A 23,588-nucleotide genomic window follows, 5' to 3' on the forward strand; every position below is an offset into this window, starting at 1 on the left:
CCGACCCCATTAGGGACAAAGGGTGAACAGAAAATGGATGGATGGATGGATGGAAATCACAAGGTCTGAATGAGAATATAAACATAAAGACATTGAAAATAGCACATTAAAATAGATGGGAACAAGACATTACGGCCAAAACGTGGCCAAGTTTGGTCATGTATATATGCAACATTTCTCAAATGTTCTTAACTTTTATTGAGCAAGCTTCAAGCATAAATTGCCACGCATTCCGATCTTTTCTCAACCATCAGAGCTGTGCAAAGTTCAAATGGCAAATTTCCTGGAAATCACTTGTGCTCTATCAAAGACATATTTTGTGGACAATAACAGCAGAATAATAAGAGTAAGTTGTGACAAGAGCAAGACACAACTGTGTGCTGTAATATGTTTAATAGAAGAATGTGAATCAGCATTGAACTTAAATCTAATCCCACGCGAATCTGGACCGCCTCTGTCGCCAAACATCAGTAGAAATCAGTCTGTCATCTTGCCCTGGATGCCCTTCACTCATATAATCCTATACTGAACCAGATAGAACTTTTTGTTTTCAATATCAACACACAATGCATGTTCAGGAACCACGTGTAACTAAAATAGTCTTCAGTCATTATAAACAGCTTCACTTACTTTGACACTTGAGTCCCTGCGCTGTGATCTGTCTGCTGCAGGCGTCACACCAGTCCTGCTTCACTGGCTTGGTCTCGAACCGGTGTCCTTCACCTCTCTCTGCCCTCACTCGGGGGTCCATCTCTCGGGGGAAGATGGACCAGGCCTCCCTGCGGTGAGGCTCGGTGCGGGCCAGCTTCACCACCCCAGTCTTGCCCTGAGTGAGCCGCTCCAGCGGCAGCCCGCGGCGCTCTCCGGGCGGCGAGGCCGCGGAGGAATTGCTCTGTTGTCCGCTGTGACCGTCTCCATTCCGGGAGCCCCGTCTCCCGTGCGACGCGTCCCGGTGCCGGTGTGCTCTTCTCGGTCTGTTAGTCGTACCGCTTGGCATGGCGCAGACTCCAGGCTCCTTCAGCGATCCCCCCCTGCGACAACTCGTGTTTTGGTTTGGGTCACACCTCATGTAGCCATTGGTGATGTGCCCGGCCATCCCTCGGGCAACGCTGCCGCAGGTGCCCACCTCTCCATCCTGCGTGGGGCTACGTGGCGCTTGGAGGCCGGCTGAGGCACCGCATCCTCCGGCGGGCATCCTCCCTCCAGCTGGTCCTGGACTCCGTAAAGGATGAGTTCGCAACTCCTCTTCAGCAGCGTCCGAGCCGCTCTCCGCACCGCTCCTGGCGAGCATCGTCTTCTCCCAGGACGACCTCCTCGGCAGCGTGATTTTCGTCTTGGTGCCGGACAGTTTGAAGAGCAGGATCGGCGGTTCCGAGTCCAGTCTGTGTGGACCGGGCTGCTGCCCCACCACGCTCACAGACGCCATTACGCCGCGCTCCTCGTAATGATTGTGTGTTTGGCTGCTGGGAGTGTGTAGGTACTTGGCAGCAGAGTGTTTTCAGTCCGTGCGCTGAATGTAAACTCAGCTCCCGCCAGTGACAAATCTGTTGTAGTGACGCGGGGGGATCAGCTGCATTAAATGCCGGGAGCGCGCCCCAGTTCGGAGCGACGGGAGCGCGCTCTCGCTCACAGGTTCACGCTGAGGTTTTCACTAGAGAGCAGGAAACTTTCAGAGAAATCAACTCTACTAGAGCATTTGGTTTGTGCTTTTGCCTCTTTTAACCCCCAGACAAAACAAGCAGAAATACTGAATTACTTCCTAATACTGAAAGTAGAAGTTGTCCTCCCCGAGTTAACACTTTATCATTTTAAACTTTAGAGGAAAGCTACAAATAATGTCTAAAAATGTCCGAAGAAATTAGGAGCCAGAAATAGTTTGAGTAATTCTAACTCACCTAAAACAAGAGAGGCTTGGTCAGATTTTTAATTATTAAAAATCTTAGTGTATATATGTATATGATTGATTTATTCGCTAGGCTCATGGTTCACATGCACAACAACAAATAAAAATGTATAATATACATAATGGTCAGGTTTCATACATATAAAATCTTCAGCAATCTTTTTCAGCCAAACTGGCTGAGTCAACTTGGTTCAGATGCTGCTGCCATAAATGATCAAACCCAAATTATGAGCCCAGTCCTGCCAGAAAACCCAATCAGACCAGGCCCAACGTAACATCAGAAGGAAGAAGCAAGACAAAAAAAGGTCATCATGGTCAAAGGATATAATAATATGCTCAGTTAAAAGGAAGCAGAATGAACTCAGAATGAAAAACTATACTGGAAAAACACAAAATACATGGTACAAGCAGAATGTAGTACTTTATAGATTCAGGAGTGGTTCATATTGTGTGTATGGAAAAAAATCAGATGGAATCCAAACAGATTATTAAATGTTAATGGTTTCACGGTTATTCCTGTCAAATTCTGCATTCTTCATACTTTGGGTTTTATGACTGCAATTTAAATCGAAAGTTTACAGCAAGCTGTGCTTTTAATGTCCACAAACTCAATGAAAAAAAAAATTACACCAATGAATCTTTATGCGACAGACTGGCGACCTGTCCAGGGTGACCTCGCCTCTCGCCCAGAAGGTTAGCTGGAGATAGACACCAGCACCTCCCGACCCCACTAGAGACATTTTCCACTAGAGTTAGAAAATGTATGGATGGATGAATCTTTAACAAATTCTACCACAACAAAGGGCAGGCAGACATGCCTTAATATTTTAGCAAGACATCCCATCTTATAAACTCTGCTCCACCTCTGGAGCAGGATTGCCATCTGTATTTACAGAAAGATGTTCAACAGTATGAAAAACAACACAATGTCTCACTTGTTAGCGTGGGCTAGAAAAGGACATAAAACTTTCCACTTTGCCAAAAGCACGTCATGTGAGCGGCTAAAAACCCACAGAGGCATCTGAATTTACCCCCGCTTCTTCCCCCTCTCAAACTAAACTGAAACTACGAGGGCTTTCTCAAACACGCCCACTCACACACTGAGAAAACATTACATTTCATTTTCTGTAATCTAAGTTGTAATAACTTTGAAATAATGCTAAACAATTGATTTGATTTTATGAAGGCTGTGTTTGACAATGGAGAAACGTACATCATCCCATTTACTTTTTTTTTTTTTTTAAAGTAAATGGGAATCAAGTTTGCATGTGTGAAAGGATGAAGTACGTTTGACCTCATAAAGGTCTTTCCTTTGAGAATACCCTTTTTCAACCACAAACAACTATGCCCTGGATTTCCCCTACAGGGCAGATCACAGCTACTGTGATTATTTAATGTTACTCTAATGTACTGTCAGTGAAGTGACACAGCAGGGTTCATTGTAGAGTTTCCCCTGACCATGTTTACTCTCTTTTCAGGGAAATCACATGGTAAAAAACCCCAAACACAAACAGGAACATTACTTTAGATACAATCCTGATGAAAGTATTCATACTCCTTAAACATGTCCATATTTGACTTTTTCTACAACTACAAGCTAATATATTAGGATGCTAAGTGGCAGCCTGACATGGAGCCAATATACAATAGTTTAACAAATGGTAATAAAGATACAACTATGGTTTGCTTTTGTTCTGAATCCCCCTTTACTTTAGTGGTGAATCACACAAAATCCCAGTAAAATATTCTAAACTTGTAATGGGGTATGAAAATGTTAATACACCATCATCGTCACCAGGAATACTGTGATTCATTCAAACAGCTTGTATTGAGATTTCTTTTTACAATCATTGTATTAACATTACCTGAGTTCATTATTAAATTAGAACAATTAAAACTTGTTAATTCTCTTTCACACAAAACCTCCAATTTTAATCAGGCCTCAATTAAGATTTTAAGAGATGACCAAAGGGTCTCTGTATCCATCTTATTTCTACTTCCTGGTTGATTTACTGTAAGCGACGGACTTCCTCTTCCAGAATAATGCATCTTCTATAAAATCTAATCACTTTAAATGTCAAACCACTTATAAAGTGGTAAAACAAAAGAGATCAATACTGTACACAGATGATCACAAATCGGGATTTACTAAATACAATCATGAAAACAAAGACATAAAAAAAAAAGATTAAATGTATTAAACCAGTGCCGTTTATCATAAACTCTAGAATACCAGAATTTATGTAAATGAACTCACAGGCAGAATGTTTGGATTCTCGAGAACTTCTCTGGTAGAAGGGAAAACAGGAAATGCAACCAATAAAACACTCCAGCTGCTGACAGAGCATTTGTTTTGTTTCATGCCCACAGTCTATCACTATGGCAGCCTATTAAAAATACAATAACACAAAAGGCATTAAGGAGGTTTGCATTGAACTGCTTTACTCAGGCAGGAAACACACACTCACACAAACACAATGCCTAAAAACATTCATCTGAGCCTCATCCTGCATCTCTCTTTAAATTGAGATTCACATTCTACTGAACGTCTCTGACTGCTTCCTTTTATATGATGACAGCCGTCCATAGATAGAAGCTCTACCACGCAGTTCATCAGTGGCAGTGATTGCAAGAGACACTGTGTGTGGACTTGAGAGGTAAAAATCCAAAGATTGCACATCAATGTCACAGTGTGGATGGTCTGGTCGGACCGGCATCCAGAGCAGCTGAAGAATTCACTCCGCCGAGGCTGTGAGTTCGAAGAAATATCATCAAACTGAGGAAGAGTTTAAAGAATTAAAGCTGTTTACAGAACTCACCTCTCTATCATGCTGTTGTTACACTGTAGTTCTCTGACCAGAAGCTCCATTTCGTCCCTCAGATGATGCATCCTACAACAAAAAGCAACTCATAAGAGACAACTGAGAGTTTGTATCTACAGCTACACAAATTGGCATGGGTATTCAAGTTATTAAGCTCTATTGCTGCAAGTTCACCTCAAACCACCACAATAACAAAATGGCACATTACTAAGATTCAACACATACCACAGATCAGATTAGAAACACTTTTCTGCCATCTGGTGGCTGGGGTTATGCTAACTGATGCATAATAAACGGAGATTTACAATTATTTATTATGTTGAAATTACTAATATGTTCTTCATATTTTTGACAGCAAGAACACAAACTTACTTAAATGCATTTTAAGTAAGTTAACAAATTCAGGCAGTGAAGGAATATGTAGCACTGAATTCCTTCTAAATTTTCTAAATGAACAATAACAAACCAATGAGTTTATTGTTCATTTATAGTTTAGAGGAGAATAAATATTTTTAAAATATTTTTTGTTGTATTTTTAGCGCTTTATGAACAGAATGCCTAAAACGTTTTCACTCAGTCCTAATAGTGATGTCACAAAGCACAACCTTTACAAAAAATTACAGATTTCAGTGTTTCCCAGTTGTGAAGGATTGGGTTTTAGTTTGATTGCCAACAAACTCGCTAAACTTTGTAATTCTCTTTCATATAAGGCTTCTTCTTGCCATGTTTATAAATTTTATTGATAATAAAGTAAATGTTAAATGTTCCATGTGTTAATGTCTCTGCTCTTTGTGTTTAGAGTTTGTTTTCTTTTTCCTTGCTAAATTTCCAGCCTTAAGCAACATTTGTTGTCATATTGTTCAGCTGTCTCCATATCATTTTTATTATTATTTGGCAATCAGGACTGTCATGATTGTTTTCTACATCTAAAACTGTCAAACAATCTGTACAGTGGAGCATACAGTATATCCATGTTTTAAGGTAATTTCCCCAATTACAATTTCGTCCAAATTCAACAGGTCCTTGAGACAAGACCAAACTGTTGATGAATTACAACAGGTTTAAACTTAAACCCACCTGAAGACCATCTGAGACTTGTCCCTGGGTGTGATTTCAGGCTGCTGTTCAGCTCTACCAAACTGAGAAGAGCTAAGGATTCTGTTCATAGCCTGTGGAAGACACACGAGACGAAACATTTTCAGAGATCCCAAACATCCCCAACGTAAAAAAACCCCCATAAAGAATCCAAAGTACAAGAGCACATGTTCATAAATAAAGAGAAAGGTTTGACCTTCCCAAAGAGAGAAAGCTGAGCTTCTAATAGAACAAAAAAATCTGAAAGTTATAAAAAAACTCATGCTGACCTTATTCTGCTGCTGCTCGCTAATATCCAAGTCTCCCAGTAAGCCAGCAGAGAAAGAAGTGAAGTCCTGCAGTCGTGTCTGCATGTCCAGCAAAACGCTGCAAATACAAATGAAAGCAGAAATGTATAACTCAGGGCTACTATAAATCATTACAACCACCAACAATACAGAGGTGGGACAGGAAACTATAAAACCTAATTGTATCTGTTTTTGTAAGGCTGAGAGATAATTAACCCAGAAAAGTCGTCAATAAAGCTTATTCCATTGTCTCAACTACAGTAACATTACGAAGCTAAATATATGTTTGAATAACTCCTTGGAACTCTCATTAAATACATAAAATTTCCCCAATATGTTATTATAAAACAGTTCCTTTGTATACATTTCCTCCCAGTTTTGCACTTCAATATGTGAAGACATTTAAGAGAGACACTATTAGCATTTTTATTTAATAATTTCTGTGTTTTGCTAAGTTCTGCAAAATATATGCATTTATTTTAGGAATGGGCAACAGTATGATCACAGAAAATAGTAATCATAATAAGAATTTGAAATTATCATGGTAAAAATGACCTTTTATTGATGTCTCCCACAAAGATTCAGGTTGTGCCTTTTGCACAGCTGCATTTTCCTACTTTTGGTTTCATATCAATATATTTGAAAACTGACTGAATGAAATTATTGTGTGCTCTTGAGTGTTACAAAACGGGTTTGTGGAAGTCGTCTATTTAATGATATGCAGGACAAGGTTTTATCAGCATTTCTGATGTTCTGATTCGAGGCAGTTTCCAAAAATACTGTGAAGTTTTTAAATACTTTTTAGCCTCCATTTTTAAAATCGTAATAACTTAACATATTTCTACATACACAGACTTCCTTGTACAAATTCAAGAATAAAAGTTCCTGTATTTGAGTGCGGGGTAAAGACTCTAAGATGGGAAATTTATGGGAAAATGCTAATACTGGAGCACGCCGGGACGGAATAGTTTCCCAGCCAAAACGGGAGATTTGACATGTAAGGGTATTTGTAATGTTTTATTTTTTAACTATAGGCTCAGATCAGTTAAAATTGAGACAGAAAAGCATGAGAAAACAAATTTTCCAATGTTATTTTATAAAATACCATTAGGTAACTGGGAATAATCAAGATTTTTGAACTTACTGAAATAAATTCCTAATTTCTAATTATTTAAAAATAATGACTTGAAGGAATTAAACAAAACTCAAGTGTTACCTTACAAATAAGATGTTTAAAAAAGTTAAACAGGACAAGCAATGTGAAGATCTGTAATCTCTTTAAAGCAGGCTTTGATCGTGTTGCTGCTCTGACCTGCTCCATGTCCTTGTTGAAGCCAAGAGCTCTTTATACCTCTGCACACATTCCTCTCTGAAGAGAGATTTCACCCGCTTTATGTGGGACACCAGGTGCATTCTGGGAAAAGGACAGCGAACAAGTTCAGATGCTTCCTACGCCAAGGTCTCAATCAGGTAGAACCATGAAGCCACATTAAAAAAAAAAAAAAAAAAAAAAAGAGTCAACTCACTTTTCAAACTTGTGTATTTGCTCATCGTTATACAGAAGTTCTGGTTTAAAAAAGCAATAAATCAGAAAAGTCAATATTTGTATTCATGACAGTTTTTGCTTTAAGTTGTTCATCCAAATGTATTCAATGTATTAAAGACAATCTACAAGGGCTAAAACCGACAGGATTAATTTATTGGGACAATGCTATGAAAAAATATTTGCCCTGAATTATTGACCTGCTGTTTGACCCGGGTGTACTTGAGCTTAAGGTCAAAAATTGATTAAAAATACATCCTCTTCATATTAAACTACCTCTCCCATGTTTAATTGTAGGTAAGCTGCTCTTTATCCTAAACTCTGTTGAAGTTTCTCAAAAACTCTAAACAGATGCTGACCTCCCAGCAAAGTTCCACCTTTCTTTTTTCAGTCCACAGAATCTTTCATAAAAGTCTTCAGGATCATCAAGAAGGTTTTTGGCAAATGTGAAACAGGAAGTTGTGGGGTTTTTTTTTATTTCCTTTCACCAGCAGTTTTCATCTTAAACGTCACTCATGGAATCTATTTTGGAAAAGTGTCTTTCTAACTGCTGAATAATGAACTCTGACCTTAACTGTGGGAAGTGAGGCCTGTTGTGTTTTGTGTTCTTGGTTTATTGTGACTTCCTGTATGAGTAGTCGATTCGCTCTGAGTCATTTTAGTCATTTTGGTAGTCTAGTCACTCTTTGGAAGGTTTTCATGTCTATTCGATATGCTGATATTGGTTCTTGCTGTGATTTGGTAGAGCCCCATAAATTTAGAAATGCCACTGTAATCCTTTCATGCCAATATACAGTAGTGGTTTTGTTTCTTATATCCTTTTTGAAATCCTTCACTTCCTGTTGTCAGTTTCTATGCAAGTAATTTCTTGGTTCAACAAGTCTGGCTGTAATCAGGCCCCATTCTAAATAATTAAGTAAAAACTTTGCTATCCAAAACTGTTAATTTGGGGTTTGATGAAGAAGATAAAGTTTTCCACATAGGCAAGGTTAATTTTGTTTCTCTTAAAAAAACTCATAGTTTAAAACTGAATTTTGTATTAGCTCCGGTTATCTTTGATGTAGATATTTTAAGGATCTGTAACATTCAATGGGTGATGAAAAAGCAAAAGTAGAAAATACATTGTAAAATCATTTTCACAGCATTGTATCTCTACCCAAATTAAAAATGAGAATCTGCTCTTTAAAAAAAATCTAGTAAAACCTAAAATAAACTGAGACAAAAAGTGTGCAGCTATAAAAGCCTTCATACTTCCTGTGAGTCTGTCTTTGCGATACTGCTGATGAATTGCTGTTATCTTCTCCAGCAGCATCTGCATCTTCTGACAGCTGTGTAGCAAAAAAATAAATAAATAAATAAAAATAAAACTTTAAACAACAAACATATATTCTCAACAATAAATCCTAGTGAAAAAACAACACAGCTCCTCCACAATACCCCTTATCATGAGTGAGGGTCTCGGCTAGCTTAGCCTGCTGTATCTGTAGGTGCTGCAGCTGAGTCTGAAACTCCCGAATGCCAGTGGAATAAATAGGCAGATGCTGATGAACCTGTGATGACAACAGCAACACATCCTGTTACATGATGCAAAAAGAAACAACCTGTTTGCTGTTATTATTCACATGAATGCATTTACAATTAGTTCTATTTCATTTAAGCTATTAATGACCATCTTCCGTCTCCTGTGATATACTGACGTTCTGCTCCGCTAAAAGTAATAACTTACTTGAATAAAAGTGAATTTAAAAATCAAACACAGAACTTAATAAGTCATCAAATTCTAAAATACATTACAAGGAACCAACCAAAGAAAATACAGGAATAAAAAACAAGCCTCCTTTCCACACCTGATGCCCCACAAACATAAATCCACAGAAACATTTTCATGCTAACAGATCTTAAATAAGCACAAAGAGGATTGTATCTGTAGCTGTCTGTAATGGCAAAACACTTGAGATAACATATAGGAATGAACAAATTGTTAATAAGAAAGGCAAATAAAATTAAGATAAATTAACAGAATGTAATAAATAAAAATATATTAAATTGGCAAAAACAAGTAAGACCAATTCATAACAGCAAACAGGAATAACAGAAAATAAAAGTGTCAACTGACATTAGATAGAAATAAACTGCAAACATGTAAAACCAAAAGTTTTTAAAACGTAGCATGAAGAAATGAATAAGATAAAAATAATTGGGGGTGGTACAAGTCAAAAGAAAATCAGACAAAAATGTGTAAATTATTAGAAGCTTTAAAGGCAAATAAAAAAACATAAGCTATCCACAAACACTAAGAAACCAGTGCAGAGAGGTTAAAATCTGAGTCCAGTTAGCACTTCTCAACAAAAGATAGCAAAAAAAATATTCCACCAAAAACACCTTTAGGTATTTAGCCAGCACACAGTTATATCATTTTCATGACTCACAGTGAGCAGGTATAACTGTGTGTGTTAATAATGTACAATTCAAATAGGGGAAAACACTGCAAACGGCCAGTCTGTACTAAATCTGCCTGGGGGTAAAACAGTCCTACATTAGTCAGACTGAACTCTGGTGTTGCTGCCTGGAGGCGCTTACCAGCTGCAGCTTTTGACTGGAGTCATCAGTGGAGCCTTGATTGTCAGCTGAGTATAAAGCTCTAAAACACACACAATAGAAGACAGAGATTACACGAGATAATGATAGTAATGGAAATCCAACTGCAAGAATCCAGAGTTGTTCACATTGTAGGGAACAAATCCAGACCTGAATTTTAATAATTGTGCTAGGTTTAAAAAATTACAGCTACAACATGGTGGCCAAGAGATCTGCTTCTAAAAGCCGCAACTGAACGTACAGTTTGTGTATTCTGTGCTGTGCGCTGAGGCAGGACTGCAATCTAATGGTGATTATCGCAATGCTGTGCATGGCTTCTGTGCACTCGTGACGCAACTTCATCCTGAGAAACAAGAGAGAGAAAAAAGAAGAAGCAAGAAGGATAAGATAACCTGGTGAGAAAGAATTTATCTCTTTCTGCATGCAAAGGTCTCACATGTAGCTGTAGTAGCCCTGCAGCAGCAACTCTCTATATGTGTGAAGCAACAGTACGATCCTCTTGTACTGGTGAACTATTCCCACTATTACCTAAAAAAAGACAAAAAAGATCATACTAAATTTCTAATTAAACAATGCTAAAATAAACTTGAATTTGGTAGAAAATAGTATGAGTAACAGTACCTTGGAGAAACTGTAATCTGTCACTACGTCAAACTTGACTGGAACGGGAGGCGTTTCCGCTACAGAAAAAAGAAATACAAAGAAAGATGATTCATGACATTAGGTCATGAATCATCTTTCATCTAGGTTTTACTAGTAACTCAGGACTCATGTTTTATTCTAAATGTGACTTCCTTCTTTGCTATGTACACACTGGTGTAGCTCTCGGACAGATTTCATTAAATTAGCGAGACGGGAGATGGCCAAAAGAAACGTGAAGGTCGTTTCTGTTTGCCTTACGCTCTCTGAAGGGCAGGCTGGTGTTGATCTCCGGCATCCTGCTGAGCAGAATGAGAGGCTGGGAAGATGAAGTGCATGGAAGGTTCACCACCTTCATGCTGCCCTCCAGAACCAGATCATGGCCCAGGTACATGAGCTGTTGTTGCGGGATGCCAATACCAGTCTGAGCTGCCACCTCTTCAAAGAACACCGACACTCTGCTTAGCACAAAGGAGACATTTTAGTTTATCGTGGGTAAGATTTTGTGGAAAGCCAAGAATTTACCCCTCTGGTTTCCAAATTTAGTATATTTCACACTATAAAATACAGAAGGCAAACATATCGCATCTCTTGTTATTGTTAGCTGAAGTAGGGCAAATTTATTTGTAAATTATATTTCAATAACTGGCAATTCAAGGTGCTTGACATGATGAAAACATCAAACAACAAAGCAACAAACATTGCAATTTTTCTATCATCAAAAATTATCCTTGTGAGATGTTAGAATAAAGCCTAAAATTAATCCATCCTTGTTATTATTAATCAAATGTAAATGTAAAGAAATTGAATTTAGTCTTGATCTTAAGGAACTCAGTGTTTTGTCTGTTTTACAGTTTTCTGGAAGGTTAATATAGATTAGTGGAGCATAAAAACAGAATATTGCTTTTCCATGTTTGTTTCTGTGGACGCAGAGCAGGTCAGAACCATAAGGCCTGAGGGGTCTGGAAGGTTGACATACCAACAATAGTATCTGTTAATAGATTGGCACCAAAATAAATGTATTTTGGTGCCAATCTATTAAGTGATTTATAAACTAACAGAAGTATTTCAAATTCTATTTTCTAAGCTGCAGTAAATCATGTAAAGACCTTACAACTGGGGTAGTGTGCTCTATTTTACTAGTTTTTGTTGCATAGCTGCAGCATCCTTAATGGCAGAAAGCTTATCTTCTACTTCACCAGGACTGCAGCTGTAAATCTTTGTTAGACAAAGACGAGACACAACAAAATGGTCCAACAAATGAACAAACTAAGAGTTCTCCACCCTTCAATTTGACTTAGATCCTACAAAATCTTTAGAAACAAATAATTCAGTAATTTGCCAAAAAGGTATGAAAGTCTGAGCCATTTTCCCAATAAAATGATAACTTAAAATCAGAATGAAATACAGATACATTTTAAGTTTGATCACAAAGTGTGTGTCCACATCATGCCAGTGCAGACGTACGTGTTGTAGTGATGGACGTAAATACTGTGAGCCATGGCCTGCTGCAGGGAGAACACATAAACGGGCTGCCGCTGCAATACGTCTGTAGTGGCTGTGAAGAACTGGTCAAAACCCCAACACCTGCCTTGGTCAGCCTCCATTATTCCTGCGAGGACGGGAACTAGAAGGGCTTTCAGACCCCTGCAGACAGACACAGGTGTGAATGTAAATGGAAAGAAATATGTGTGCACAGGCTAAATATATCACTAGTTAACACACTCCTATAAACTGAGGAATTACTGTGAAAGCTGGCAGCTGTAAGGTAAGTGGTAGCTCCACTCTATAGGACCACCTTCCACTCGCTGTGTGCCGGCTATTGCTCCCGTGGGTTTCTCTGTGGTTATCTTGTACCTGAAGGATAAGTCAAACAAGGAAGGAAGGGTTTCAGTGTTTCAAACTCCAGATAGGTTTTAGGAGCGAGTCAAAGCCTGCAGCTTACATGGTGAGTTTGTTTTTACGGGGTCCTTCAAAAGGTGTGAAAGGGAGACTTCCTGTGGCAGAGTGGTACAAGGTCACGCCGATGCTCCACAAGTCAACACTCACTCCGTAGGATTTCTGATGAGGCTTACGGAGCACAGCGCGTTCATACATGTCTGGGTGCTGCTCATACAGAGAGAAAATGGAGTAGAAAATTAGAAAAGCAATGCTTTATTTTCTCTGTTAATTAATCTGTTGTTGCCAATACAAATAATCACAATTAGGAGCACTTCTATCATATGTAGCATATTTCCTCATTTGACTAAAACTAGGTCATTCAGTCAGGAGATCCGAGACATTTTGTCATTCCACTGTGATGCTCTTAACAGAATACCGCTTGCAACAAAGAGATGTGCATCAGAGGAAAGAGTTGACAAAAGAATGCCGCCTGGATATAAGAAGCTGCGGTTCATCTAATCAAGAATCTCAAAATTAATCTCACTCTGCATTTTATCACTCACTTAAATTTTTTGTGTATTTTATTGAGATTTCTTCCTTAGTCCAAATGCAACATAGTGACTTCAGAAGGAGACCAGAGAACATGACATTTAGGTAGTGCAGAAGTCAGGAAATTATGGGGCTCCTAAATTTTCCTTTGTAAAATTCTGTACTTTTCCAGAGTTATGTTTTTAGATTCACTTCTTGAGAAAATGCTTGCCCTGAACTTATCTATGGGTTCATAAATCACAAAGTTTACTGAAACTGGCCTCTAGTCAGAGTGTGGTACTGTGCAATTTTATTGCATTTTTTGCATATGGACGAACTCTGTTTCATAATCTATAATTATTTGCACTTGTTGAATAACAGTTGTCGCATTCTACAAAAAATGCTGATTCTGTAATGCAGTTTGTGAAGTTTGGGACCTTTCAAAAATTAGTAGTTTTAGTACATTGTTCAACTTTGGCACCAGAGTCAGTCTAAGGTCCAGTTCAACCTGTATTTGAAGATGTCTAATGTTTGGAAAGAGTGATTCTTTTTGTAATTTTTGAGCTTGTATGCATTCAGTCCATAATTTGAACTCTAAAATACTGATAAGTAAATTGCGTACATCAAGGTCTAATTTTGTTAATCAAAAATAAATTGTGGTATTTAACTATAAATCAATGTAAAATCCGGTGCATTTATTAAGAAAAATTATTGGCATTTTGCTCTTGAATTGAAGATTTTAAAAAGTCCATACTCAATGTTTTTATACTCAAATCTGTAAAATTACATTAATTTTTTCTTTATTAGTAAAATGCTATACTTAGTCACCACTTTAAAGGGTTTTTTTCTATCTTTAATTAGAGTACCTTTAATTTTTCAACTCCCTATTCTCAAAGAGAAAAAAGCGCTGCTGCACAGGGTAGCAAAGTTTGGTGCTAAGACTAAAATCCTACCAGATATTCCTCAGTTCCATAAATGGACATAAACTTCTCGTCGTCTTCCAGCTCTCTCGCTGCTCCAAAGTCCGTCAGCTTGTAGACGGACTTGCCGTCCTCTCCAACCTGCCTCATTATGTTTCCCGGCTTAATGTCCCGATGCACTACTCCGTATTCCCGCAGATGATTCATACCCTGCACTGCAGACAAAACAAAGATGGAGGTCACACATGGGCACACGAAACTGTGGAGCAAAATCATGCCCATGAACCTACCTACGCACTGCAATACAGTGAGGTACTCTGCTTCAGGCAAGCCAAATGCGTTTTCTGGGTCCTCAAGCAGGGTGAGCAGACTCCCTCCTGAACAATACTCCATCACCAGGACCTTCTGCTTTGTTTGCAGCTGGGAGAAAACTAACAAAGTCAGACAGCTGCACTCCTTTATAAGAAAAGTTTTAGTAGCAACTTTAAAAAAATCTATGTGAAATATTCCAGTTGTTGCAACTAGGCCTGTCACAATAGCAAATTTTGCTGGATGATAAATTGTTCCAGACGTTATTGCGACAATTGGCAATATTGTTGTTTGAATATCATTTTCAACTAATATAATAAGAACGGCATAATGATCCAAGTACACCCTCTCAAAGATCAATAAACGTGGAACTGAAAGACATTTTACATATCCAAAATAAGTAAACAAAGCACCCAAAACAACTTATAAAAGGATGCTGAAGTCTCCGTAAACAAAATTCAAACAAAAGGTTAGTTGAGACCAATGAAGCCCTTTGGTCATCCAATCTTTGGTAGAAAGAGAACCAAGAAAAACAATCATGCAAATGGAAATTATCGAGCTCGATTTAATTTATCATGCAATCAATTGATCCATCGCTTATTGCGACATGCCTAGTTGCAACATGTCACTATGTTTCCGTTTCCTCTTCCTCTGGTTCCATTACCTCCTCAACAGCAAACAGCCTCACAATGTTGCTGTGGTTGAGCTTCCTGAGCATCTCGAACTCTCTCATCTGGACATCATGGGGGCGGCTGTAGCTCAGCACGTTGAACACTTTCACAGCCACCAGCTCGCCTGATCTCTGCACAAGTACGCACATCGCGGCTCAATCGTCAGCACAGAGCATCACAAGCGAGCGTCAGACAGCCCACATCACTGAAACCACAGCCTTTCCTCATCTTTGAAGATGCAACAGCAAAGGCTATGTTGTATGAGATGGTGACTAAAATGACGCAGGGAAGTACTATTGATGTGAAATGGCTCTGCGGTGGTGGCTACCTTGTTGCGCGCTTTGTAGACACTGGCAGTGGCCCCCTGCCCAAGGACGTCATGTACAGACCACAGGTAGTTTGGTGTGCTTCCTGTTATACCCGACATACTAAAAGAAGCAGAGAGAAGAGTTATGCGGTAGCAGAAACACATGGCAAATCACAAACAAATCACAATTTGAAATATATGAGAAAAGGTGGCCAAAGAAGTAGAATAGGTGCATCTCAGTTAATTACAACCTCATTCAAAAGTTGTTTTCAGTCTTTCAGTTCAAAAAGGAACACACATTTTATTGATTCACTACGATTTATCTTTTATATTGTTATCTCTGAACTAGTGGCATTTTACCCGGGCTAAAGAGAAACTGGAACCAGTTGTTATCTTTACAAATTCAATTACATTTGGAATTTCATGTTATATTGCATCGGTGTTTGGTTTGTATGTGATCCTTCTTCATATGGGTTATTGATATTCTATAGGTCTTGATATATTCTGATCTGTCAGGATCTGTACTTATTATTGTTTCTTGCCATAGTAGTTCCTTCCTTTATGTTCAGTTTCTTAGTTTATTCTTCTCCTTGTAAATTTGTATTTATTGTTTTCTTAGATTCTGTTGGGGCCTTTTTTTCATTTGGTTCCACAAACTTTGGAGTCAGAGTTCAGCTTCTTTTGTTTGTTACTTTCTTCCCTCAGTTTTCCTGATTTCTCCCTGCCGCAGCTGTACCACATTTCCTCTAGTTAGTTTGTCTAGATCTTCTGTCATTTTCCACCCTGTATTTAAGGTCCAGATTTTTCATTTTTCACCACCTTCTGCTTCAGTGCATGAGTTTTGTTCCCTTGTTTTTTTTATTTCGTTTATGCAGCTCATTTTCGGAACCTGTAAGTTTATCCTTGTATATAAAAATAAGAAAAAGATTCTTATGAATCATTCAAGCGGCTGTCAGAACTGAGGCTCTGCCAAACCAAACATGACATTTAATTTGGAAATTAATTTCCAATAGTCTGGAAGAAGTAAGAAAAGAACAGAATCCACATTGCTAGAGATCCAATGTGAAATTTCCACAGTAACTGATGACTGGAAATGGACATGCTTTTCAGTAGACTGGGACATGCTAAAAAAAAAAAAAAAAATCAGCATGAAGAAGTTTATGATTTCATACAGGCATGCTTCAAAATCCCCAAAGGGAAGTGCCAGAGTGTTTGCATATCTAAAGCACTTTTAAGAAACTCACTCTTTAACTCTATGATTCAATAGTGCTGTTAAAAACATTGTTTTGTACTCAGGAATCCCACAGTGGGTTGTTTTCTTTACTAAACCCCATTCAGACAGACAATCTTTATTTAACTTTTTCATCTGGATTTAAAAGAATGGGAATAGGCGTGCTTTAAAAAGTCGCAATATTTACTTATGCATTTATTTATGTTTTAACTTAGTTGACACATTAATCTGTCATTTTACTGTTCTTCAAAACAGGTCATTTTCAGATGTCTGACACTCCCAGCCCTTTGGCAACTTTCCAATCCCCTTCCTGCAACAAAACAATGAACCACAGAAAGTTTGATAAGGTGACAGCAGATTCACTTACTTATTTAAATGTGTATAAATAAATACACACACAAACAAATGTGTATTTATTTATTACGAACCACTACTATAATAACGAGCTAGCTATACGGACTTAGCTGGTCATTTAAAACACAATTCTCCAAGTCTGTTAGCATGTTAAAAAGTTATCATGTTAGCAGCTATGTTAGCTTACCTGGTTCCGGTTCTGCAGTTGGCTGAGCTGTTATTCATCTACAGCGTTTTGTTGAACCCGGGTCAGTGGCTCCAACCCGTTTTAGTCCGTCCGCAACTCAAAACTGCGATGAAAACTAACTCGACTGGAAACAAATTACGCCAGCGTGTAAAACTTGTTCCGCAGAAAAAAGTGACAGCATGCCGGCGTGACGGCTGCTGCGTCAGCGGGTGACACGGGGGGGGGAAAAACACTCGCTGGTAGCAGCAGGCCTCCTGAATTTTAAACGAGGATTCAAAGTTTATTAGATTCCTGAAAGGCAGTAGAGTCTGTGCGTGGCTGAACCGTGGTGTGTGTGATGAAGGAAGTGTGTAGGCTTCAAAAGGGGCGGACGTTTCTCTGTGGGTAATGACAGCGGAAATAACTGGGGAACTTCCGACTTCTTTCTTATTAAACCATAGCTGTGTAAATAATACACAGTCTAGTTACAGCCTGAAAGATCACTGAGTCATGCAATGAATAGATACATGTTTTACATTACTGAGTCATGCAATGAATAGATAAAATGTTTTACATTAATTTTAGTGTTTTGTGTGTTTTTTCCCCACAAGATGAGTACAAAATCTGATATTGTACATTATCCCTAGATTGTTTCAGTCTTAGTAATATGAACTGTTTCAGGCACTTAATTAATGATTCAATAAATGCTCACACTTTTCAAATTGGTCTCACTGCGTCCAGATAAAGCTCTCTCCAAATAAGGAAAGCATATGTACTCTAAGCCAAACACATATTCCCCACACCGCTGTCTGAAACAACAACATACAGTTAAGGTCAGAAATCGCACAAACTCTTAAAACTTCTATAGAAGTTACCGTCATAAAAACTGTTCATACTTTTACTGCTTCCAAAAGAACAAAGTCAAAATCTCCATAGAGTTTGATCAGTATATTTTATGGATGTGCTGAATTGCAACATGAGACCTGAAAAACAATAAGGCCGAAAAGATTAACCTTCCTTTGCTTTACTTGAACACTTGGACTACCGTACTCTGGGACTTTTCGTGAGAAGTACATTGATCCTGATTTTTAAAAAAAAGTTAGTGTTAATCTCAGAAAGAAAATAGTAGACGTTTATTGTGAATGAAAGCTACACGCCATTGCAAAACATGAAGTCACAAATTCTGTCATGGGCGTAAGAACAAAATTTTAATAACTTGAGAGAAAAATAACCACAGATGCCAAACAAGGATCTCCAGGTCTCTACCAAGATGAGTGTTGCTCAGCTGGCCTCTAGGTGGAATCAGTGTGACAAGGAAAGTAGCAGTGACAGCTCTTCACCATGTAGGACTTTTAGGCCACCATCCAAGAAAGACTCAACTGCTGAAACAAATTATTGCCCTTGAACATTTGAAACATGGTGATATGGTTTGGAAGTGTGTTTCTTTGGGATGATGAGACTATATTTGAGCTCTTTGGGCACATTGATGTTGCTTTGTTTGGGGAAGGAAGAGAGAAGCCTTCAAACCTAAAACACAGTTTTAGGTACTCTATACCCCAAGAGACATGTCTGTATGACAGAGGCAACACTAAATGTCACAATGTCAATAGTGAGCAATGTAGTGCCAGAAGCAATGGGTGTGGTTATCTTGTCTCCTGGTAGAGAGACACTGGATTAGTGTTAGCTAGACAGCTGTTTGCTTTTGTTTGCCTCAGTTTGTTTACGCATTGCTTGGCTACCACAGGGATGCCTTTGGTTGGTTTGAATATCTTTTTTTTTCTTTGATCAGGAAATCAGTAGTTGAAAATTGCAATTTATGTTTACTCAGTTTATGACTGTCTTACAATTTTGCTCATCTGAAAAATTTAAGTGTGATTAAAAAAGTAAAAACAAAAGAAATATGCAGAGAGGCAAATACTTTTTCTCAGTGGTATATATCTACATATATGTACTCAAATTAAAGGTTGAGTTTTTCTAAAAAATGTCCAGTGCAAAATTATGCTAATGCAGAAGTTGGTGCTTTTTTTTCTTACATATCTTTACTAGAGATATCAAAGTCCTACATGAGGTGAAACCACTTTCTTGATACAAAAAACGTTTGAGAGAAAAGACATTTTTCATCCTGTTTTGAGTTAGATATGTCTAACTATACGTTACCTTTGTGTTCCAGCTGTGTGTGTGTTTTGTGTGTGTGTTTCAGTGGATCAACAAATTTTATAGCAAGCCATGTTTATTTAAAAAAAAAACAGATCTACTACAAGAACTACACATAGAATTATATAAGGCCTGTTTGATTAAACTACTATTGCTATTACTGTACAATACTGTACCAAAAGTGTACCTCTGTAATGTACAACATTGTATATACAAAGTACATCTGAGCACATGATTCTCCAGTAATACAGAGACAACTATAAATAGATTTGACATTATTGTCTTTTTTTTAGTTCTGTGATTTCCTTCCCCCCCCAAATGCACACACAAAAAATGCATACTCATCAACAATATTCAACTCCAACACATCATTCCCACACAGTTAGTCCACATGCAAGCCAAGTGCACAATAACTGATTAGAGTTCACAGAAGATCTTTTGCACCTTTTCACAAATGCACCAACCACCCACATGCATGTTTGTACTGTGCGCGTGAACAGTAATGGTTCTGCATTTCACAGTCCCTCCAGTTGTGATATTGAGGTAAGAGCAACACAAATACACCAGGTATGCACAAAAACTATACAAAGATTTCAAAGAGACTTGACAGATACAGTTCATTACAGGAATGCAGATTGCGCTGTAGAGCTGGGGGAGAGGGGAAGCTGTGATCCCATGTAATGTTTCCAAAAAGGGTAACATACACTGAAAAGACATGGATTTGTGCTTTCTCTTACTGTGAGTTTCATTTTTTTTTTCACATAATGCAAATTCATTTTTGCAAAGGGAAAATAAGACAAAAAAAGGCCAGAAATGTTGGTTTTCGCATTGTCTTTCTAATGACAGCAAGCTTGTCTGCCACTGCTAGGGCTGCTACAATGACTGAAGACAACACATCAGCTATCTTAGCTGGTTTGTTCCTCATTTACAGTGCCTTGCAAAAGTAATAGCATCCCTTAAATCTTTTCACAGTTTGTCACGCTACAACCATAAACTTGAGTGTTATATTTTATTTTATTTTTTGGTAGGATTTTACATGATCTCCCAGCACAAAGTGGTGCATAACGCAAAAGGTGAATGGTTTGAAAAGTTTGCAGGGGAAAATCTGAAAATTATGGTGAGCATTTGTATTCAGTCTCTTGTATTACTTTTGTGTAGAACCACATTTTACTGCAATCACAGCTGAAAGTCTATAGACATGGATTTGCCAACTGGAGTGTCTGTGAACATCTCCTTTCAAGTTTTGTTGCAGGTCCTTAATTGGACTCAGGTCTAACACACACTGTTGGGAGAAGAACACCAGGCTTTCTTCCAGGATTGTCCTGCATTTAGCCTTATGCAATATTTTGATTAACTCTGACCAGCTTCCCTATCCCTGCTGAAGAGCAGCACAGTGCTGCCACCACCATGCCCTGGTGTGTCACCATTGTGTATGTAGGCTAGAAAGTTAATGTTTAACACATTCTCCCAAAATTTTTGCTCTTTCTGCTAAATTATCTTGGCCAAACTGCTTTCCACATTGACCTTCTTTCCATAAATACCAGATTTGTTGTGAAGGGTACCATTACTACTTGGAGCTGCCAGCAGATTCTCTCTTAAGAACCTTGGTCTTCATCTTGCTGTTTGTTCACAAATGTTCTCCAGCAAACCTCTGAAGCCTTCACAGTAGGAATGGAATAACAACATAAACTTTTATGATATTCTACAGGATTTATTGTGATAACAGTAAAAGTCTGTCAGTGTATGTGGTCACCAACCAACACACTGTAAATGCAATATATTCATTTGTACTGATATATACTGACTCTTTCATGGAGTCAACAAGGAAAATAATTCTTCAAACAGTAAAATGAACTAACCATACTGTCAGTTTGGGTTTTTTTTGCAAACATCATCAGTTATATTTGATATTTATCATCATACATCACAATTCTACAATACGACAATTATCCATCACTGTTTTGCAGAACAGCTGTTTTTATACTGAGGTGAAATTGCACTCAGACTCTTTAGACTCTTTAGTAATTAGGTGACTACTGAAGGAAACTGAATACTGCTGAGGTGTATTGGATAAAACAAACCCCATTGTTTCCTTCCTTCCACTTCACAATTATGAGCTACTTTGTGTTGAGTTGATCCTATAAGACTCTATTAAAATATATTTAACATTATGGTTTTAATGTAGCAAAAATGTGAAAAAACTAAAGGGAAATCGAAATACATTTGCAGCTGTAAATGACACATTTTCAGGATATTGAAAACTGGCGTCCCACGTGTCTCCTGAATGTAGTTTTCAGTTGGCATTCATTTATGTGCAGGCTGGGGAGGTGCATAAGTACTCTCTATCCATGCATGTGCACGCTTACACACATGCATACAGATAGATATAACAGTCCATAATTTCCCCCACCCAACCAATTCTTGGCATAAACTTGGGAACACAGAAGATGAGGTGGTTGGTTGTGCTTACATGTGCACACACTCAGGAAGATCCTCAGCTGCATGCTTCCAGTTATCAACATGATTATTAAATAGTAAAAACACAAGATCAAGATGTTTTCTTTACTTCTAAATTATGGACTTTTTGGAACTTGTGTTACAGCTGGTATCCCCGGTTCAGCTAGTTGGTATTGTGAGTGGCCCCAGCATGCATGATAAAAACCTGAAGGGCGTGTAGCTGCCTCAAATCACCACACATTAGGGGAAAATGTGTGCACAGTCCAAAAAAATGCCATATAAAGACGCTGGGTTTCAGTGGTCCCCTACACACAGACACACGGCAAAGCTAACGCACTACAGCAGCTTCATACCACCAAACTTTTTGCTTTCATTATTTTATTGCTGTTAGATTCAGAATTACTGTTGGCCATATTAGGTACATGTTTATGTTATGCAATAAAAAAAAACACAGATGTATTAAAACACTGAAGGAGAGGTAAATAAAGCTCTTGATCACGTGAGTTACACTGTTATTTGGCCAAGTTTTTCCTTTCTCTCATCGTTCCGAAGAGAAAACAAAAATCCCATCTGCCTCTTTTGAAGCAGCAAGTCAGTGTGTTTCGGTTCTTCAAAGTGGGAGCTTGGCTTTCGCAGTCTGTTCTCGTAAATCAAACACTCCCATCTGTTTCTCCATACACAGGGTTGTCAAAAAAAAACACCCTGTCATGTCTATTATACAAAAATTAAACAGTGCTTTTTGTTCTTTACACATAGAGCTCCTTCTCAAAGGCAAATAACTCTTACACTCGCACTCAAACATAATTTCATATGCAAACCCTTGCTACCCCCCCCCAAAAAAATTTAGTGTGTGTAGTCTCCAGATGTTGTTCCCCTGCTGGAGGTTTTAAAATCCAGCGTCGTTTGGAGATTCTTCTGCAGAGGAAAATAAAAATCCAAGCTACACCTTGTAGTAAAGCAGAGCTGCCAGCAGAGGGCGCACTCTTCCTGCTAAAGACAATGACACCAAAGCGGTTGCTAAGAAACTGCTACATGTGAGTAGAGGGGTTATGTGAAACAACTGAAGTGCTTGATGCACTCGCTGAAAGAGCTGTAAGGATTGTTAGAATGAATTTAGGACAAATTAAGCGGGACAGGATTTGTCAGTGGACTGTGGAGGGGGCGGAGGAGGAGGGGGCGTGTGGGCGAGTGAGTGTGTGTGGCCCACAAGTGGAGGAGGCGGCGTTGGGGGGACGATGGAGGTTGGAGAGCCCATAGCCGGGCTCCCGGTCCCTCCTCCCTTTGGGAACACCACGGGTTTCGGTCTGGTTGCCGGTGGACGCACCTCCCTGAAGGAAGGTACGGACGAGGAGAGGGTCGACGAAGACAGGGAGGGGGACGTGGCAGATGGCAGCGGGCTCCGTGGCTGGGTCTTAGGAGGGCGGAAAGACGAGGGAACGTCGCTCGCCGACGAGGCGCTGCGCTGGAGTGGGTGGAGGTAAGAGGGGCCGCCCTCGCTGTCCCGCAGCAGACGGGAGTGGAGCGGGCTGGAGGGCTCGGAAGCTCCGCCACCTCCGCTCATGCCCTTCAGCTGCTCCAGTGTGTCCAGCACCACGTCGGGGGTGTGCGTGTGTTTGGAGGGCGCTTGTCTTTCAAACTTACTGAGCTCGCTCAGGGCAGAGTCCTGGGTGTCCTGCAACGCAGCAGGCAGACATGATGTAAGCAAACACAGAGGATGAAAAGA

At 39.0% G+C, this 23,588-nt stretch overlaps 3 protein-coding genes across 5 annotated transcripts in view; all 3 read right to left on the reverse strand.

Moving 5' to 3' along the window:
- Nucleotides 1–1,591, reverse strand: part of rassf5 (Ras association domain family member 5) — a 34,869-nt gene extending 33,278 nt beyond the window's left edge. Inside the window, exon 1 of the mRNA XM_014470724.2 lies at nucleotides 631–1,591. Within this exon, the coding sequence (XP_014326210.1) occupies nucleotides 631–1,426 (796 nt within the window). The 5' untranslated portion in view covers nucleotides 1,427–1,591. The remainder of the gene's footprint in view (nucleotides 1–630) is intronic.
- Nucleotides 1,592–3,712: 2,121 nt separating this feature from the next.
- Nucleotides 3,713–17,644, reverse strand: LOC102228722 (inhibitor of nuclear factor kappa B kinase subunit epsilon). The gene is made up of 21 exons (XM_014470719.2): nucleotides 17,276–17,644; nucleotides 15,525–15,624; nucleotides 15,190–15,327; nucleotides 14,507–14,636; nucleotides 14,250–14,431; nucleotides 12,833–12,993; nucleotides 12,634–12,744; nucleotides 12,355–12,534; nucleotides 11,149–11,345; nucleotides 10,870–10,928; nucleotides 10,685–10,776; nucleotides 10,490–10,591; nucleotides 10,231–10,291; nucleotides 9,088–9,200; nucleotides 8,902–8,978; nucleotides 7,634–7,673; nucleotides 7,420–7,521; nucleotides 6,090–6,186; nucleotides 5,803–5,894; nucleotides 4,723–4,794; nucleotides 3,713–4,652 (listed from the first exon to the last, which is right to left on the reverse strand). The coding sequence occupies exons 1-21, from the start codon at nucleotides 17,311–17,313 to the stop codon at nucleotides 4,589–4,591; spliced, it is 2,208 nt and encodes a 735-aa protein (XP_014326205.2). The 5' UTR covers nucleotides 17,314–17,644; the 3' UTR covers nucleotides 3,713–4,588.
- A 1,822-nt stretch (nucleotides 17,645–19,466) lies between these two features.
- Nucleotides 19,467–23,588, reverse strand: part of srgap2 (SLIT-ROBO Rho GTPase activating protein 2) — a 63,805-nt gene continuing 59,683 nt past the window's right edge. For all 3 annotated transcript variants that reach the window (XM_023324982.1, XM_023324981.1, XM_014470718.2), the window contains exon 23: nucleotides 19,467–23,537. In XM_023324982.1, coding sequence (XP_023180750.1) covers nucleotides 22,989–23,537 — 549 coding nt within the window. In that variant the 3' untranslated portion in view covers nucleotides 19,467–22,988. The remainder of the gene's footprint in view (nucleotides 23,538–23,588) is intronic.

Source organism: Xiphophorus maculatus, chromosome 20, assembly GCF_002775205.1.
Source record: "Xiphophorus maculatus strain JP 163 A chromosome 20, X_maculatus-5.0-male, whole genome shotgun sequence".
In the NCBI taxonomy this organism is placed as follows: Eukaryota; Metazoa; Chordata; class Actinopteri; order Cyprinodontiformes; family Poeciliidae; genus Xiphophorus; species Xiphophorus maculatus.

Excerpts from the sequence above, each read along its gene's own strand:
- LOC102228722 (XM_014470719.2), bottom strand. The coding sequence starts at position 17,313 with ATGAATAACAGCTCAGCCAACTGCAGAACCGGAACCAG. Across the intron at positions 14,637-15,189 it reads GGCTGTTTGCTGTTGAGGAG|CTGCAAACAAAGCAGAAGGT; the intron begins GTAATGGAACCA and ends GTTTTCTCCCAG. Across the intron at positions 14,432-14,506 it reads CACTGTATTGCAGTGCGTAG|TGCAGGGTATGAATCATCTG; the intron begins GTAGGTTCATGG and ends TTTTGTCTGCAG.